The 16,278-nt window shown below is 48.4% G+C and overlaps 1 protein-coding gene across 2 annotated transcripts in view; it reads left to right on the top strand.

Annotated features, from left to right (window-relative positions):
* The window catches only part of DAPK1 (death associated protein kinase 1), a 214,514-nt gene that overhangs the window by 172,791 nt on the left and 25,445 nt on the right, over positions 1-16,278 (top strand). For both annotated transcript variants that reach the window (XM_081236405.1, XM_081236404.1), the window contains 2 exons: positions 661-738; positions 14,755-14,977. In XM_081236405.1, the coding sequence (XP_081092531.1) occupies positions 661-738; positions 14,755-14,977 (301 nt within the window). The remainder of the gene's footprint in view (positions 1-660; positions 739-14,754; positions 14,978-16,278) is intronic.

Here is a 16,278-nt window from a genome sequence, read left to right as displayed (position 1 = left end):
GATTATTAGGAGTCGCTCAATAAATGTTAGCCATCATCGTGCATGTTCACGGCCTGGAAACAGAAAGGAATTCGTTCAGTGTGAAACTGCAGCCCTGTGAAAATTCTCTGATTAAAAAGCAAACACCAAAGTGCTGTGGACCCTTATTTCCTCCTTTTATGTTCACCGAAAATCTTCAGATAAAAATTGTAAAACTCAGCCTTTTCTTTGAAACGCACAGTAATTACCAGTAACTAGCTTGATATGATATGCAGATTGTCCATGGAAGAATTTTAAGATGTTAGCTTCCACTAACTAGAATTTGCCAGCAAATGGCAGTCTTTATCGTTGGCCTAACTGAAGAGAGGAGGTTCAGGACGCAGGGTAATCTGCCCGCTAACAAGGTGCCTGGTTTGATTAAAGCCTGTGGGCCTGAGACTTCTCGCCATTGGACCTCAAAGCACCGATGCACGTTGTTTTCTACTTCTTATCTTCCTTTTTTGGACAATCAAGTGAAATAAGGATCCCACAGAAAGGGAAATAATCCAGGACATGGTCTTTTGTCCACCTTATTTGCTTCCGATGCCTGTTACACTGTTTCTGCCTCAGATGGCAGTACTGGTGTATGGAACACACAGCTCTCTGGTGTGAAGGAAAATACTAATCGTTTTTCTCCAACAGGATGGAAAGACAGCAGAAGATCTTGCTAAATCGGAACAGCATGAACAGGTAGCAGGTCTCCTCACAAGACTCCGAAAGGTGAGAAATTGTGGTCTGAAGTGCTCTGTTTTTATGTGAAAGATTCTGTTTTTTCCCTTGTAAACTATGAGGATGAACAAAAGAGGCTTTGGACACACAAGTGGTACCAAAAGGCACTGGTCCTGTGCTGTGGTTTGCATATCGATTTGGATGAACACATTGGCTACCTCTCTGATTTCTTCTTCTGTATTGAGACGTGGAAATCATTGGCCTCTTTGCAGTCGCTATGCCTGGTTTCCCTCCTCCTACCCGCTTTGTAATACCTGCCCCCTCCCCACTGTGAAGTAGAAGGGAAATGAGAAAGCTGACTCTGCTTCTTTCTTTCTTAATGTTTCGAGCTCCAAGATATCACTTGTGCTCCAGTTTATCAAACATTGTTGCTCTAAGGTTTGAGGAAACATGACAAAAATTAGTAAATGCAGGTGTACCTTTCCAGCCCACACATCATAGCAGTATGTACTGAGAGACTTCAAAATAGTCACACCCTTTAAGCTAGGGATTCCATGTCTGTGACTCTATCCTGAAGAAATGGAAGAAACGCAGAGAAAAAAAGTTCTATGCACAAAGATGTCCATTGCAGTATTATTTATAATACAGTAATAAAAATTGGAAACATTGAAGTCTAGTAAATTGACAGACAGATATAAAAGAGTGGTTTGGGGCCGTTAAAATGTTTTTGAAGAGGTTTTAGTAACAGGAGTTTATTGCTTAGGATGTTCCTGGGCTTCAAAGCAGAAGATAAATTATGTGCACATTGTAATCTCAGCTATGTCTTTTTAAAATGCATGGAAAGAAAAGGGTAACAGTGGTGACTTTGGATTTTGCTTTTTTAATTAACACTCTTCTTTAAACATTACTGTATTTTTTTCAAATTTCCTATAATAATCATGTAATAATTTTTCAAAAAACAAACTTTATAGAAATAAAAAAAAAGTTACTCAGTTAAGTGCTCATTGAAAGGTATTGTCCACAATAAGCTTGGGGTATCCTACAAAGATCCTGCCATATAAATGGAAAAGTGCCCGGGGGAGGGATTATAATGTTTTATAATCACAGTAACTTTCACAGCTACTGAAAGTTTGAATTTTCATAGTGGTCCCCTGGTCTCCTGGTCCTGGTTGAGGGGGGCATAGGTTGGAATGATTTCTTCCCCAGTGCTCGGAGTTGACCTGGGGAAGATAATTCATTTTCACCCCTTTGTGCTTTGGATCCTGTGAACTGATAAACACTGAGATCCCCCAGGCCACTGCAGGGGTTCAGTCTCCCCTTTGATCTAGAGGTTCTAGAAAGAGATCCCTCCTTATTCACACGTTCTTACAGGAAAGACTTAAATTAACTCTGGGCTTCGAATTCTCCTACTCTGTACCACCACGGACTGTCTCATTGTGAGGGAGAATTTGAACTAGAAAAACAAGAGAAAACTTTTTGTTTACAGGCAAAACAAGGGGGGGTGCAGGGGAGCCTATGAGTCTGTCAGCAAATCAATAATGAATTTTCACATAAAACCTCCTAATCTTAAAATTCACTTTATTTGAAGCTATATTCAGCCAAATGAAGCACAACTTCAGGCCACCGGTTTGCAACCTCTGACTTTTGCTGGATTTTATAGTAGGGAGCCCCACATTTGAGTGTGTGTGGAGTCTTACGTTCATAGACAAATTGTCACAATATAAGAGCTGTTTTAAGTTGATTCCCCATTATATTATTCATCCATAGTGGAAAGAAACTGAAACAAAATCTGGCCTTTCCACAGGCTGGATGAGCACACATTTTTACAGTTAATTATTTAGCCTCTAGTATGGTCCACTGGTAGAAAGAAACACTTTATTAGGCTTAACACCTTAGCAGGTATATAAACATGCTGAGTCAGGTATTCTCAGGTTTCCCAAATTCCACAGACTGAGATTTTAACCCACCTGCCACTCCCGGCGCCATCGTCCTGATCTGAGCCCCAGCATTGTCCTTGCAGGTGTTTTGTGGGCTCAGCTGGCACACGGGGAGCCCCCTCACAAGTGTAGCACTCTGGACAATCCCATTGCCACATACTTTCTTGGAGTGCTGTTCACCATCTCAGAAACTCTTGTTATACAGCGGTGACCCAGGGGAAGGTGCAGTCTATTCATCTTTAAGCAAAAATCAACTGCAAACCACGATCTCCAGTGGTCTGAGGGTCACCCTTGGCCGAGGGGCGAGGCTTTTCCTTGGACTGTGCTGTGTTTTACTGCCCATCTACCCCTTAGGAAGATCCCTCCTTTTATTTAAAAACAGATTGCTACACTGGGTGCAAACCCAGATGTCTATTATGGCAGGTTGGAAACAAGGGATAAATGCCCAGAAAAAAGACAGGAAGGAGAGCACCCAACACGATAGCTGAGGTTGGGTGGATTGGATGGGTGTAATATGTTTCGACTACTTTTATAATTAGGAATATATATAGGAGGTGCAGCTCCATGCATCTCAGGCAACGGTGGCTGTTTCCAGACCAGAATTTTGAATTCCGGGTGGTGTGCGTTCTTGCTTGGTCCCAGTTTGGCTTTCCCTTTTTTTTCCTCTTCCATTAATTTGCACTTTGTTTTTTTTGTGTGTGTCTAGATTTTTTTTAAGAGGAAATATTACAACGTTTAGTATTTTACCATTATCCTGTGGTTTTTGTAAGGAGACAAAGAAAGTCATTTCAATGCCTGTGAATATAGTACATCATCCCTGTTAGAGCCCAAAATCTACCTAAAGGTTCCCCTCTCATCTTTGCTTTGAGAGACAAAATTTGGGGTAAAGGCTGAGAGCACAGACTCAGGAGTCCCCACTCTGCCACCTAGCTGGATGAACTAGCCAACTGTTTAACAGCCCTGGGCCTCACTTTCCCTGTTTGTTAAATGGGCTGAATATAGTGCTACTCACGGGATGGTGATGAGGGTTGGATGGGTGATGTAAATGATGTCCTTAGAGCAGTGCCTGCACACAGTAAGCACCATGTGTTTGCCACAGTCGGCATCCTTGCTTGCATCCTGTGGACCACTCTCTGAGTCCTGGGGAAACATGGAGGTTTCTGTGGAGGCTCCTCTTGTGACCCCCCCAACCAGGAGCAGATGGTGGGGCGTCAGCAATGGCAAATGTGGCAGGGTACACTTGAGAGTCATTTTTAGTAACAGCCACCATTTACTCCTCGGTATGTGTGGCAGCACTGTCATTTTACATGCCTGAGATGGGGATGTTCCTGCAGGAAACCTGGACTCCACAAGGTTGAGCAACGTACTAATTAGTGCAGAGCAGAGATCCAGACCAAAACAGAAATATCTGCTTTCAGGGCTCGATCAGGGGCTCAGGGCTTCTTCGATGCTGATTCCTCGCCAGCCAGGGATGGTCCTTTCCCCCAGTGAGCTCACGTGCTTTGTGGCAGGCATGGGTCGCCTTCCACTGGGTCACCCAGAGCCCCATTCCCTTCAGCAGAGTTTTCCCCAACTCTGTGTTCAGTGAGACGTGTTTTCGCTTGCCTTTGTCATTCCCTCAAACGGCTCTAGACCTCAGCTTTCTGAGTCACCAGAAAGGGAGGAGTTGGCTGCCAAGCATTTCTAACCACCCTCTGTCTTTTTATTTTTTAAATAAATCCCAAAATAAATAACTGCTTGGGATTTGGGGATACCCAGCACTGGACCCTGATTCTTGAAAATGATCGCGATATCCCAGTGCCTCCCTGGAGAATGCATCGCAGAGGACTTGTGGGCGGTTGCCTCAAGGAGCAGGCTCTACTTGCTCCTTGAGAAGCCAAGAGAAAGCCAAGAAAGTACATTTATGTGCAATCATAACCTGGATCATCTGCAGAAAGAGACTGTCCACAACCCGGTACAATGGATGAGGGGAACGGGAAGAGGGTAATTTATACTTAGGGGCATCTTATCACCATTTCCTTTCAATGTCATTGTCTCCTCCGTATTTGCCAGTGTTTCTCACCAGAGTGTTATCAGCTGCAGCATTTTGGGTGGGTGGAACTTCCTGTCCTTGGAGGACATGAGGACCCCCAAGCGTCTAATGCCTAAGGTATTCCCTCCCCCATTCATTGTGGAAACCAAAAAAACTGCCTCTACACCTTTCCTAACACCCCTTAGGGTGTTGCCACCCTCAGTCCTACCCACCCCACGTGAATCCTAAGCACAGTCATGGGGAGAAGTCTGCATCTGGGACAGCAGGGAGGTTGGCCTTAAATTGCTTTGCTATGCCATTTGGTTTCTAAGGGCCAAATTAACAACAGAAATGTTCCCTGTGTTTTCACCTTTAATCAGTTGGCAAGTCTAGGAATGTTTGTTTGGTTTTTTTAGGAGTTTATTAATTAATTAATTTATTTTTGCTGTGTTGGGTCTTCGTTTCTGTGCGAGGGCTTTCTCTAGTTGCAGCGAGTGGGGGCTACTCTTCATCGCGGTGCACGGGCCTCTCACTATCGCGGCCTCACTTGTTGAGGAGCACAGGCTCCAGACGTGCAGGCTCAGTAGTTGTGGCTCACGGGCTTAGTTGCTCCGCAGCGTGTGGGATCTTCCCAGACCAGGGCTCGAACTCGTGTCCCCTGCATTAGCAGGCAGATTCTCAACCACTGCGCCACCAGGGAAGCCCCTAGGAACGTATTTTTAAACATTTGTTAGGGGTAAGCCATGGAGCTTTCTCTTCTGGAAATAGAACCAAAGTCATCTTGTTCTTCTGCCTGATCCAGGTGTTGGTACATCCCAGAGTTTCATCTGTTCACTCTTAACCCCCTCCCAGTGGGTAGTGTCATCTTTGCCTTTGACTTCAACTGTTGACACGTACTGAGGACTTTCCAACCCTCCTTCCATCCCTCATCTCCTTCTAGAAGCCCACACCTGCGTGTCCATAGATTTTTTTTTTTTTTTTTTTTGGCTGTATTGGGTCTTCGTTGCTGCGTGTGGGCTTTCTCTAGTTGCGGTGAGTGGGGGCTACTCTTTGTTGCGGTGCACGGGCTTCTCATTGCTGTGGCTTCTCTTGTTGTAGAGCACGGGCTCTAGGCGTGCAGGCTTCAGTAGTTGTGGCTCGCAGGCCCTAGAGCACAGTCTTAGTACTTGTGGCACGTGGGCTTAGTTGCTCTGCGGCATGTGGGATCTTCCTGGACCAGGGCTTGAACCCGTGTCCCCTGCATTGGCAGGTGGGTTCTTAACCACTGCGCCACCAGGGAAGCCCATGTCCATAGATCTTCTGATCTCCATCTGATGATTCACAAACCTGATGTGTTTAAAAGTCTATTCTTCATCTTCCTCTCTAGTCTGTTCTTCCCTAGTGAATGCATGACTCTTTCCAATCACGGAAATCAGAAATTTGGAAAAAAAAAGAAAAAAAAAGTCATCGTGTTGACCAGCTCAGGACAGCAGAGGGTGGGCCGGAGGAAAATGAGAGAAGATTTTGATCCTTTGAGCAGGGGGCTGACTTCGGGGAAGTGAGACCCTTGCAGCCAGCACATCTGGGCAGGTGTGGGGAGAGGGCGGCCAAGCTGGGGCTTGTGAGGTTAGGAAGAACGCAGTGCATCTTCCTCTCTGATCCAGTTCAACAGGAGATGATTTGGGGGTAGTGGCATGTTGGGGCCCCAGGTACTGTCTGGGAGAGCCCCCCATACACATCTCTCCCCAGCTGCGTGTCCAGTGCCATCACATTCAGGGCTTGAAATCAGCCATGGTGGTGGTATTTACACCACAGGAATCAGCAAACATTACAGATCAGGCCTATCCCACCCCCGCCCCAAGCCCCCTGCAATGAGCTGGTTTTCCAGCACACCATTGCTACGAGGTCTCTGGAGGCTCCCACAATCCCACCTTGCATTGTAGGCACCACCTTCTTATAAAGAGGAGCTACACCGTCTACTGTCCCCGGTGCTCACCCCCACTACTAAACAAAGCCCCCTCCGGCCCTCCAAACCTGCCCAAGAACTGTGTTGTTACTTAGCCAAACCACTTCTCCTCCTAGAGAAAGGAGGAGTGCATGTTAGGACAGGCGGGGAGGGCTTGCACTTAGATTTTGCATTGGCATCCATTTTTACTATCACTGCAAGGTCCATTCTCCTCTGATTTTAAAAGACTACTTTCAAGGGGGTTTGGGGAGTTGGCTTATTTTTATTTTGTTTGATTGTCCTTCTAATCAGCTTTTCTGTAAACTGATATTAAAAGTAGTTGCTTTTCCTAAGCCTGAGACTAGACAGTGAAGAAACATGCCCAGGAATATTTTGAAAAATAGGACAAAGTTGGGAGTTTGCCCAGAATTTAAAATTCACCACAAGTAAACTGCATTTGCATAATTAAGAGTTGCCGCTCCCATCCTGCTGGGTCTAATTGCATCCTGCCACGTGTGGAAAGCCATGTCATTTCTCCATGCTCTTATCTGGCTTTCCCAGATTGGAGATGATCCTCCCTGTCAATCTGCTGATGTTTAGTTACCTTTGCAGATGAGAAACTGAAAGCTAAATTGCCAGGGGGCAAAAGGTGCTGGAAGAAAGGAAACTAGAAACCCAAATTAACCAGGCCTTCAAAAAGCAATGCAGTTTCCAAATAATACTTGTTTAAAAGATAGTCACAGTATCTACTATAGGCCAAGAACTGTTCTAGGCACCAAAGAGACCACAGCGAACAAGAGGCAAGACCAACCGATAAGCAAATAAGAAAATGCCAGATAGGTCAGGGGGTGGCAAACAATGGCCATAGAGCCAAAAACAGCCCATCACCTGTTTTTGTAAATAAAATTTTACTGGAGCACAGCTACACCCCTCCATTTACTCCTGTCTCTGGCTGGTTTCTAGACACATACGTGGCAGTCACAACAGAGACCCACCTGGTCCTTTACAGAAAGGTTTGCTGCCCCCTGGTGTAAGTGTAGGGGATTCAAATGGGGTGAAATGAGAGAAAGTAAGGGGATGGCAGGCGGTGGCTGCTTTCCACTTACTGGTGTGGGGATGCCTCTCTGATGGTGACATTTAAACCAACACCCAAAGCCAAGAAAGAGGAGCCAACCAGAGGAAGGGCTGGGAGAAGGCAGAGGGAATGAGTGAAAAGGTCCTGAGGCAGTAAAGAGTCGGGTGTGTTCTAGGAAACAGATCAAAAAGGAAGGGGTGATGGGGTTAGCAACAGAGTTTGAGTGTGGTCTTTGGGGCAGAAAATGATGCCCGAGGAGATCTGATCTGCAAGGTAGGCCCAGTTTTACAGATCTTGGTGAGGTGATTGGGTACTGGTCTAAGTGTGTTAAGTAAGTAGGTTAGGAATCTCCCTCTGCTCAGACCGAGAGACCAGATAGAAGGTGGTCTTGGCGGCCAGGTGAGATAGGACAGCTGCTTGGACCAGAGTTGTCCAGGCTCAATTACTTTGTGAGCTTTGGGCAAGAATACAAATGGGAGCTCACTTTCCTGTGTAAATATTTAAAGTATATAGTTAAAGCTAATGGGGAAATATGTGCTCTAGCCTCCCACTTTCACAAACGCACCTTTGTGAGCACCTGGAAGCCCAGGTTCTGGTTTAGGGTTCTGATTCCTCGGGGTTCACTGCTGCTTCCCCCCAGCTTCCCACCTGCTTGCAAGAGACCTCACCACGTCCCAGCCACATCCGCCAGCCTTTGGGGGCGAGGGGGACAGGACACAAGAATATTTCAACGCATGAACCAAGACTTGGGTAACAAAGAACCCTCCACTCCCCCGGGCAGTGTCCCTGCTCATGCTCCCCCGGCCCAGCCAGTGAGGACCTGACCAGCCCAGGCACAGGGAGGGTCTTAGAGCTTCTGTTAAATATAGACCACGGATGGACTTCAGGGCTCCCCCTCCAAAGAAATCGATATCCTACCACCTTCTAGAGCTAGCCAAGAGCACACTCCGTACCTTCCTTTGCCCCTCTCCGCATCAAAACCATAGTCTGCATTGTAGAGCACACACTCTTAGGCTGATGCAAGCTGCCTTCCTGGGGACCCCGGTCTGGATGCGCCACCCGTCCCTGCTGCGACATCTAGTGGTGAAAAGTGGAAACTCATCACCCACCAGGAGGGGAGAGATTTCAGAAACTTCTGTCTCAGATTGCTATATCAAATTCAGTTGTGTTCAGATTCTCCAAAGTTCTTAGTGAGCACGAAGAGGGGTCATCCCCGAGGACGAGGTTAAATTTCCTTAGACAGGAAATCTCGAGTATATCTTGCTTTTCCTTGCCTTTCAAGATAATGGTGGATTCTGTCAGTCTTGATGGAGAGCAGTTTCCTGGCTCATCTTCCCAAGGGCAAGGTGAAGGGTGAATGAGTCCATCCCAGCCCAGGCCAGCAGGTCCTGGTGGAAGGGGAAAGGAAGGGCCAGGAGATGTGCAAAGGCCCTGGGCAGAGAGCAGGAAGGTGGGATGGCTTGCAACCCCTGTACCCCTTTTTTTGGCCTGCGAATTATTTTTCTCACCTGCCCGCCATTCACCTCCACTTGAAAAGTGAGAATGCATGTGTGTTCGTATGATCGTCTGGAATTGAGGACATTGTAAAAGCCGAGCTATCAGTCCAGTGAAGCAGTATTTTCTTGGACAAGAGAAGATTTCTTGGGCTTCCCTGGTGGCGCAGTGGTTGGGAGTCCGCCTGCCGATGCGGGGGCACGGGCTAGTGCCGCGGTCCGGGAGGATCCCACGTGCCGCGGAGGGGCTGGACCCGTGAGCCGTGGCCGCTGGGCCTGCGGGCACGGGCTAGTGCCGCGGTCCGGGAGGATCCCACGTGCCGCGGAGGGGCTGGACCCGTGAGCCGTGGCCGCTGGGCCTGCGTGTCCGGAGCCTGTGCTCTGCGATGGAAGGGGCCACAGTAGTGAGAGGCCCGCGTACCGCAAAAAAAAAAAAAAAAAAAAAAAGATTTCTTGAGGACAGTTATTATTGGGGAAACAACATGTGAGCTAGTGATGGGTTCTGAGATGAGCACAGCCCCTCCAGATGAAGGCTCAATCTGCAATTTCATTAAAAAAAAAAAAAATCTTGAAGCCTCCCTGGGGCTCCCCGAAGACGTGGAGCCTGTTAACACGGGCCAGCAATCCAATTCATTTGCTTAGGAAAAATGAGGTGCCGAAATGTGCCCTTTGTCCATGCAAATCCAGAGCAGGGGGGCCCCCTTCTCATTCTACTTGCCTTTATTGTAGCAATGACTTATAAAGCTTACTTTAAATCGGGACCTTGCACTAACTGGGAAGTGTCTTCTGAGTGGGACAAACTGGAAACGGCCCTCCTTGGATATTCACAGTGCTTGTAACTCAAGACATCCCCACTTTGGGATTTTGTTCTCCATCTGCAAATCCTTGTTTACCGCTCCCTGCTCCCCAGTCCCCTTCTGAGAAACCCACCACCTCCCTTTCACTGACAGCAGTGGTAGAAAAGAGACCTGGTGGTGAGTTCTGTCTTTGCCTTGGGCAAATGCCTTGGCCCCTCTGAGCCTTGGTTTCCACATCTGAAAGGGAGAACAACCACATTAACCACAAAGGTTTCTTTGAGGTTTAATAAGGGATGTGAGTGAAAACACAGCATAAGCTGGAAGATACAAATGTGGAAGTTACTCCTGCAGACAGGAAATGCATCTGTCACAACTCCTCCCGCTGTTCATGAGAGAATAATTCATGACCCTTCCGGGGGTACTGCCGTGGGCGTGTAGCAGAGGAAAGAGACTGGCTCAACCCCAACTTCAGCAAAGACAAGTGGGGATTTATAGCCAAGGAGCAAGGGTGGGGAGAGGTCAGTGAGTGGAAAATTGCTAAGAGGAAACCCAAAGGCTGGGAGGCTTCTTGCTGGATTGACTGCTTTGGATTCTCTTATGAGATGGTCAGCCGGTTGTGGCCACAAGAGGAGACGAGCGGAGGCTCAGGGCAAAACAGCTTTTTATATCATAGGTCCCAGAAAGACAGGGCTTAGAGCATTGTCACAGAGCTCGGACTCAAGCCAGGGGCAAGCTGCGAGTCCCCGTGGCAAGTGTCTTTACTAGGGATCAGGGTGGGTACATGAGGAAAGGCAGGGGAAGCGGGGGGCAGTGTCACTGGTGCGTTTGAATGTCACGGGGTCACCCTTGGGAGGGTAGGAAGGGGAACTTGTGGCTGAGCCCACCTTACACACCGGTGCACCTGGGCCGGCACTCACAGCCTGTCTGTGGGGACGTTGAGGCAGCGGGAAAACAGGAAGTTTTAAAGGTTATAATATTCATCTGGATTCTTGCTGAAGGCGCGCCAGGGTGATCAGGTATCAAGGTTGGGCATGAAGAATTTGCTCAGATATCAGGGGTGGGGGATTTTCTGTAAACGTGACCCTGCAGGATTCTTGTTTAACCTGGACTAACAGGACCAAGGTCACAGCCCACTGTCACTGGCTTCTCTTCCCTCTTGCCTCCATTTCTGGGGCTGACCTGGGAAGCAGGCAAACAGATCGCCAGCCGCTGCCGGCCCGCCACTGCCCTGCGTGGAGTGGGGAGGAGTGAGCAGGGCTCTCAGCCTCAGGCGGCGCTGAGCAAAGTGGAGACATACCATCTCTCAGCTGCGTGGGGCAAGCCCACCTTGGTTCAGAGCTGCTGCTGGAAGCACGCAGGGTAGCACCTGTGTCCATCGGTTCCCTCGGTGCAAGTCTGCTCAGAGAGGAAGGGCCTGCGGGGACTCGTGCAGAAGGGACAGAAGTGCCCTCACCCCTTCACACAGGACAGACATGTTGGCCAAAGCTCACAGTGCCAGGATCAGGAAGGCACGAAACAGAAGAGAGCAGCGAGCGATTCACTGCGCAGTGCGTCCAGACCTAAGGACGGGATTGAGGCTGGAAGCAGGTTTTCTGCCTTTGCACTGTGTCAGGAGAAGCAGATACTGGCTTCACACGAAGGAGCTGTGCGTGTTAGGTGGCTGTGGGTCATGAAATAGGTGGAGAAGTTTTTAATTTACTCGGTGAGGCACTCCTAGCAGAAGGGGATGCTCACAGTTCAGACACTCAGCGTGAGGTGGGTGGAGGTGTAGCGGGGGCCTGACTTAGAGGGAAGATAAAGGGCTGGTTTCGGAGATTACATTAGAATGAGAGATGGTAGATTTCTTTCAGGGGGTCATGGGCTCATCAGCAGCAGTAGATGGCATGGGGGAGAATGCCAGCACCCCATTTCTTCATGCCTGCTCAGCAGCACCCAGTGAGTAACTGTCTCAGGATAGAACTTTTCAGCTTCTGTACTGACTTGGGTAATAATTCAGGGGAATTGCTGGCAAGATACCCCAGCTTTTTCCACCCAATGCAGTGCTTGAGGTTAGAAAAAGAAACCAGATCACTGTCCCAACCATGGTTTTCAACCCTAGCCGACCCAATACTTTATAATGTACATATTGTGATGCCCTTTACTCTCCCAAAATAAAATTCAAAGATAACAATGTACCTACACAGGTAATTTTCAAAGATCAATAGAGGGACTTCCCTGGTGGTCCAGTGGTTAAGACTCACGTGCTCCCGTTGCACGGGGCCCAGGTTTGACCCCTGGTCGGGGAACTAGATCCCGCGTGCCACAACTAAGAGCCCGCGTGCCGCAACTAAAGATCCCACATGCCACAACTAAGACCTGGCACAGCCAAATAAATAAATATTTTAAAAATACAAATAAAATAAAGATCAATAGAGTGCCCTAACTATAATATAACAAAGACATCGAAGGAATATATGTAGTATAATAGAATGTGTATGTAAATGCGGAGCACCGGCAAAGAGGAGACATTGTGAAATTGGCAGATACTTGGACCCATCTGCAGAATCACTGAATGTAACACCTTCAGATGCCACGGATGTGGGAGGGATAGCAACTCAAATACAGCAGCAACAGGCTGACGTTTCAGAAGTGGGGATCACAGCTCATGAAAGATTAGGAAAAAAACCCATGTATATATAATTCCACCAGTGTATAAAATAGTTGCGTTCTTGGGAAAGTCATTATGTATTAAACCAAGCCCTCCCAAAACCCTCTGGGTCATATGTAAAGTGCAATTAAGTCCTAAGCTCAGATGATCATAAACAAGGTTTTTCTCTTATATAAATACTCAGCAGACACTCAGAAGTCAGGCAGACTCAAGAGAATTCTTACCGCTCAGGACATTGTATGTACACATCAGGACCCCTAGCACCCACCTACCCACCGCCAGCAGTATCCCCCAATGCTGAGAACTAAAGCTGCTACCGTCCATTTCCAAAATGCCAGCTAGGGGACAGTGTTGCCCCTGCTGAGAAAGATGGGTCAGAGTTTACCAAGAGAAAATGGGGGTAGGAACTCAGGAGAGCCGTGTTTGTTACTGAGCACGCTCCCATCCTTGGTCGTTGGTGGAGAAAGTAACGGTGGCTCAGCTGCAAGAGGTCAGCAGTAAATCAGCGCCTCCCAGGATTTGGGTCTGGAAGCAGTGGTCCGGCCAGGTCTGAGATCACGCTGAAAGGGAAAGGCAGACATTTGCCTCTGAAACGCTCTTGCGTGGGTCACCCCCTGAGTACATCATTTACACAACACCTCTTTATTGGGCATCCTACCTGTGCCAGGTGCTGGGGCTACCGTCTCTCCCCTCAAGGTTTGGCCCTTGAGTCTAACAGAGAAGAGTGTCACATGATTACCCTACAGTCTAGTGGGGTGACGATGGAGAGCCACATGTGCGCTTGAGCCTGCCTGTGAGGAAACCTCCTGGAGAGGCCACAGCAAGACAGGTCTCCTGGGATGCGTGGAAGTTAACAAGCTAAAGCAGAGGGGATCATCGTGGGTAGGGGAGAAGGGCTCGACCTCAAGCTGCAAGCCACAGCTCTGACAGGCTGTTATTACTGGGTTAGAAGCTGGGAAGCAGGCCAGGTGTGTGAGGCTGGATGGAGCCAGGGTGGCATGATCAGTGCCCCCCCCAACGTAGCCCTTGAGGTGGGTTCTCTGGGGGCACAGAGCACCTCACCAACACCATCCCTTCAAAAGCACCCATGTTATATTTGATGTCACACTGTTCGCATGTCTGTCCCCCCAAAACTGCGGATCTGGGGCGGGTGTAGACCTTCCTGTTCCAGCACACGGGAGGCCCTCCATAAATGTTTGATGATGAACCTGTGAATTATCCAGGGCTGCGGAGACTCCTGCTTCTCCCCTGTAGGGCTGAGAAAGAAGAAAGTGGAAAGGTTGTCATAGCCTCCAGGCCCCTCCCCAGCATTTAGCTTTGTACCTTGTGATGTCCTTCTTCTCATCATCTTGTACCTTCAGAGCATCGTAAAGGAACAAGACCCCTCCACACAGAAGGAGGAGGTCACCTGACCAGTCTAACGGGGCTGACCCGGTTTCACTTTTAAATGGACCACTTGGCAGGAATTGCTCCATCCAATTCATTGTGCATCAAAATGCAATGGAAGTAGGCAAATCCACTGGGACAGAGCACATGGGTGGTTGCCAACAGCCGGGCAGAGAGGGGCCTGGGAAGTGACTGCTCATGGGCACAGAGTTTCCTTGTGGGGGAATGAAAACACTCTGGGACCAGATAGCAGTGATGGTTGTACAACATTGTACATGCACTAAAAGCCTCTGAATGGTTCATTTTAAAATGGTGAATTGTATGTTTATTTTACATTTAAATTTTTTTAATGCAGTGGGGACAGAACAGACTGTATCTGCCACATGGGTAGAAATTGCAGGTTGGGGTAGAAACTTCCAGTTATAAGTTAAATAAGTCTTGGGGATGTAACATACAGCATGGTGACTGTACCACACATTTGAAAGTTGATGAGAATAGATCTTTAAAATTCTCATCACAAGGAAAAAAATTGTTACTATGTGTGGTGATGGATGGTACCTAGACTTACTGTGGTGATAATTTCACAATATATACAAACATCGCATCATTTACATTGTACACCTGAAACTAATATAATGTTATAGGTCACTTATACCTCAATTTTTTTTAAAAGCAAAGAAAACTCGCAGACCGGAAGGATGCAGCAGGGGTCCTGAACCGTGGGAATCAGCGTGTGCCTTTTGCTCAGGGGCTGCTCTTCTCCTGTGACTAACAGGCCCTCTCTCATCTATATTCAGGACACACACAGAGGACTCTTCATCCAGCAACTGAAACCCACACAGAACCTGCAGCCGAGAATCAAGCTGAAGCTGTTCGGCCACTCAGGGTCTGGGAAGACCACCCTGGTGGAATCTCTCAAGTGTGGGCTGCTGAGGAGCTTCTTCCGAAGACGCCGGCCCCGGCTGTCCTCCACCAACTCCACCCGGTTCCCACCCTCACCCCTGGCCTCCAAGCCAGCAGGTAGGCACCCCACCAGCCCCTGTCTCTCCACTGGGTACTTCCAAGGTCAAGGTCTGGGAGGAGGTGTGGCTTTGTTTGGAGCACTTGGCCTGAGGCTGACCGGTTCCCATCACCTTGGTGGCTTCCAGGTGTGGTCCTCCCGGCTCTTGGCTAGTGAGCGCACCCTGCCCTGGTGCTAGCGAGGAAAGGGCCTCACTGAAATCACGGTCCACAATCACGAACGTGCAAAATAGCACAATTGTGTTCTGCTTGGGGACTCTGCCCTTGAAGACACAAAGAGCTTGTTTGGACTGACATAGGTTCAAGGTTGCACGGATGAAATATCAGCCCACAGGACAGGTCCTCACCCCTTATGCTTTCTTCTTGGAAAGCTGCAGGCACATCCAGGAATGCGAGGACGCAGAGCCACAAAACTGGGTGCACGGGGAAGCCCGTCCTCATATATCTGGAAGTGGGGTGGTGGCTTTGAAAGGCTCCTTTATGGCTTTTCAGTTAGCCCATCTGTTCACCTGGACCCTAGTCGGGAAGTCGATTTTGCCGTCTGCCTCCACCTCCCACAGACACAATTATCAACGGGTTCACACCCGGAACTCCAGGGTGGCCTGTCCCTCCCCAGGGAGAAACACCTGCAGCAAGCAAGAGGAAGTGGTGCAGTCTGGGGTGTCATTTTTCCTAAACCCACCCTTTTTTTTTTTTTTTTTTGTGGTACGCGGGCCTCTCACTGTTGTGGCCTCTCCCATTGTGGAGCACAGGCTCCGGACGCGCAAGCTCAGAGGCCATGGCTCACGGGCCTAGCTGCTCCGCGGCATGTGGGACCTTCCTGGACCAGGGCATGAACCCTTGTCCCCTGCATCGGCAGGTGGACTCTCAACCACTGCACCACCAGGGAAGCCCCAACCCACCCTTTTAGAGTGAGGAAATTAAGGTTTTCAAAGGTAAGAATAGAGACCTTCAGAGAGTTTCCTAAACAGCGTCAGTGTTGAAGCTCTGTGCCTCAGACTCACTTTCTGTACGTATTACGAAGGTGTCATATCTGTTCCCTAGGGTGAAAACAAATGTTTTAAAGTTTGTGTTTCTATGTAATTTCTGTCTCCGTGAGGAAGGATGTCTGGGCAGCATTAGCTGGAGTGAGGGACAGCTGCACGCCCCTTTCAACTTCTCCCCTCTGAACACAGCAATAGAATTGCAACTAGGGGAAGAAGTGTAACCAAAATGGATATATAATTACAATGATTACAATATTGCTAACACGTGTTGCTAATGCATACTGAGTACTAACTACGTGCCAGGAGCTGGGCAAA

Source organism: Mesoplodon bidens, assembly GCF_964165515.1.
Source record: "Mesoplodon bidens genome assembly, chromosome: 6".
Classification (NCBI taxonomy): domain Eukaryota; kingdom Metazoa; phylum Chordata; class Mammalia; order Artiodactyla; family Ziphiidae; genus Mesoplodon; species Mesoplodon bidens.
This window is presented reverse-complemented; position numbering and strand designations above follow the sequence as displayed.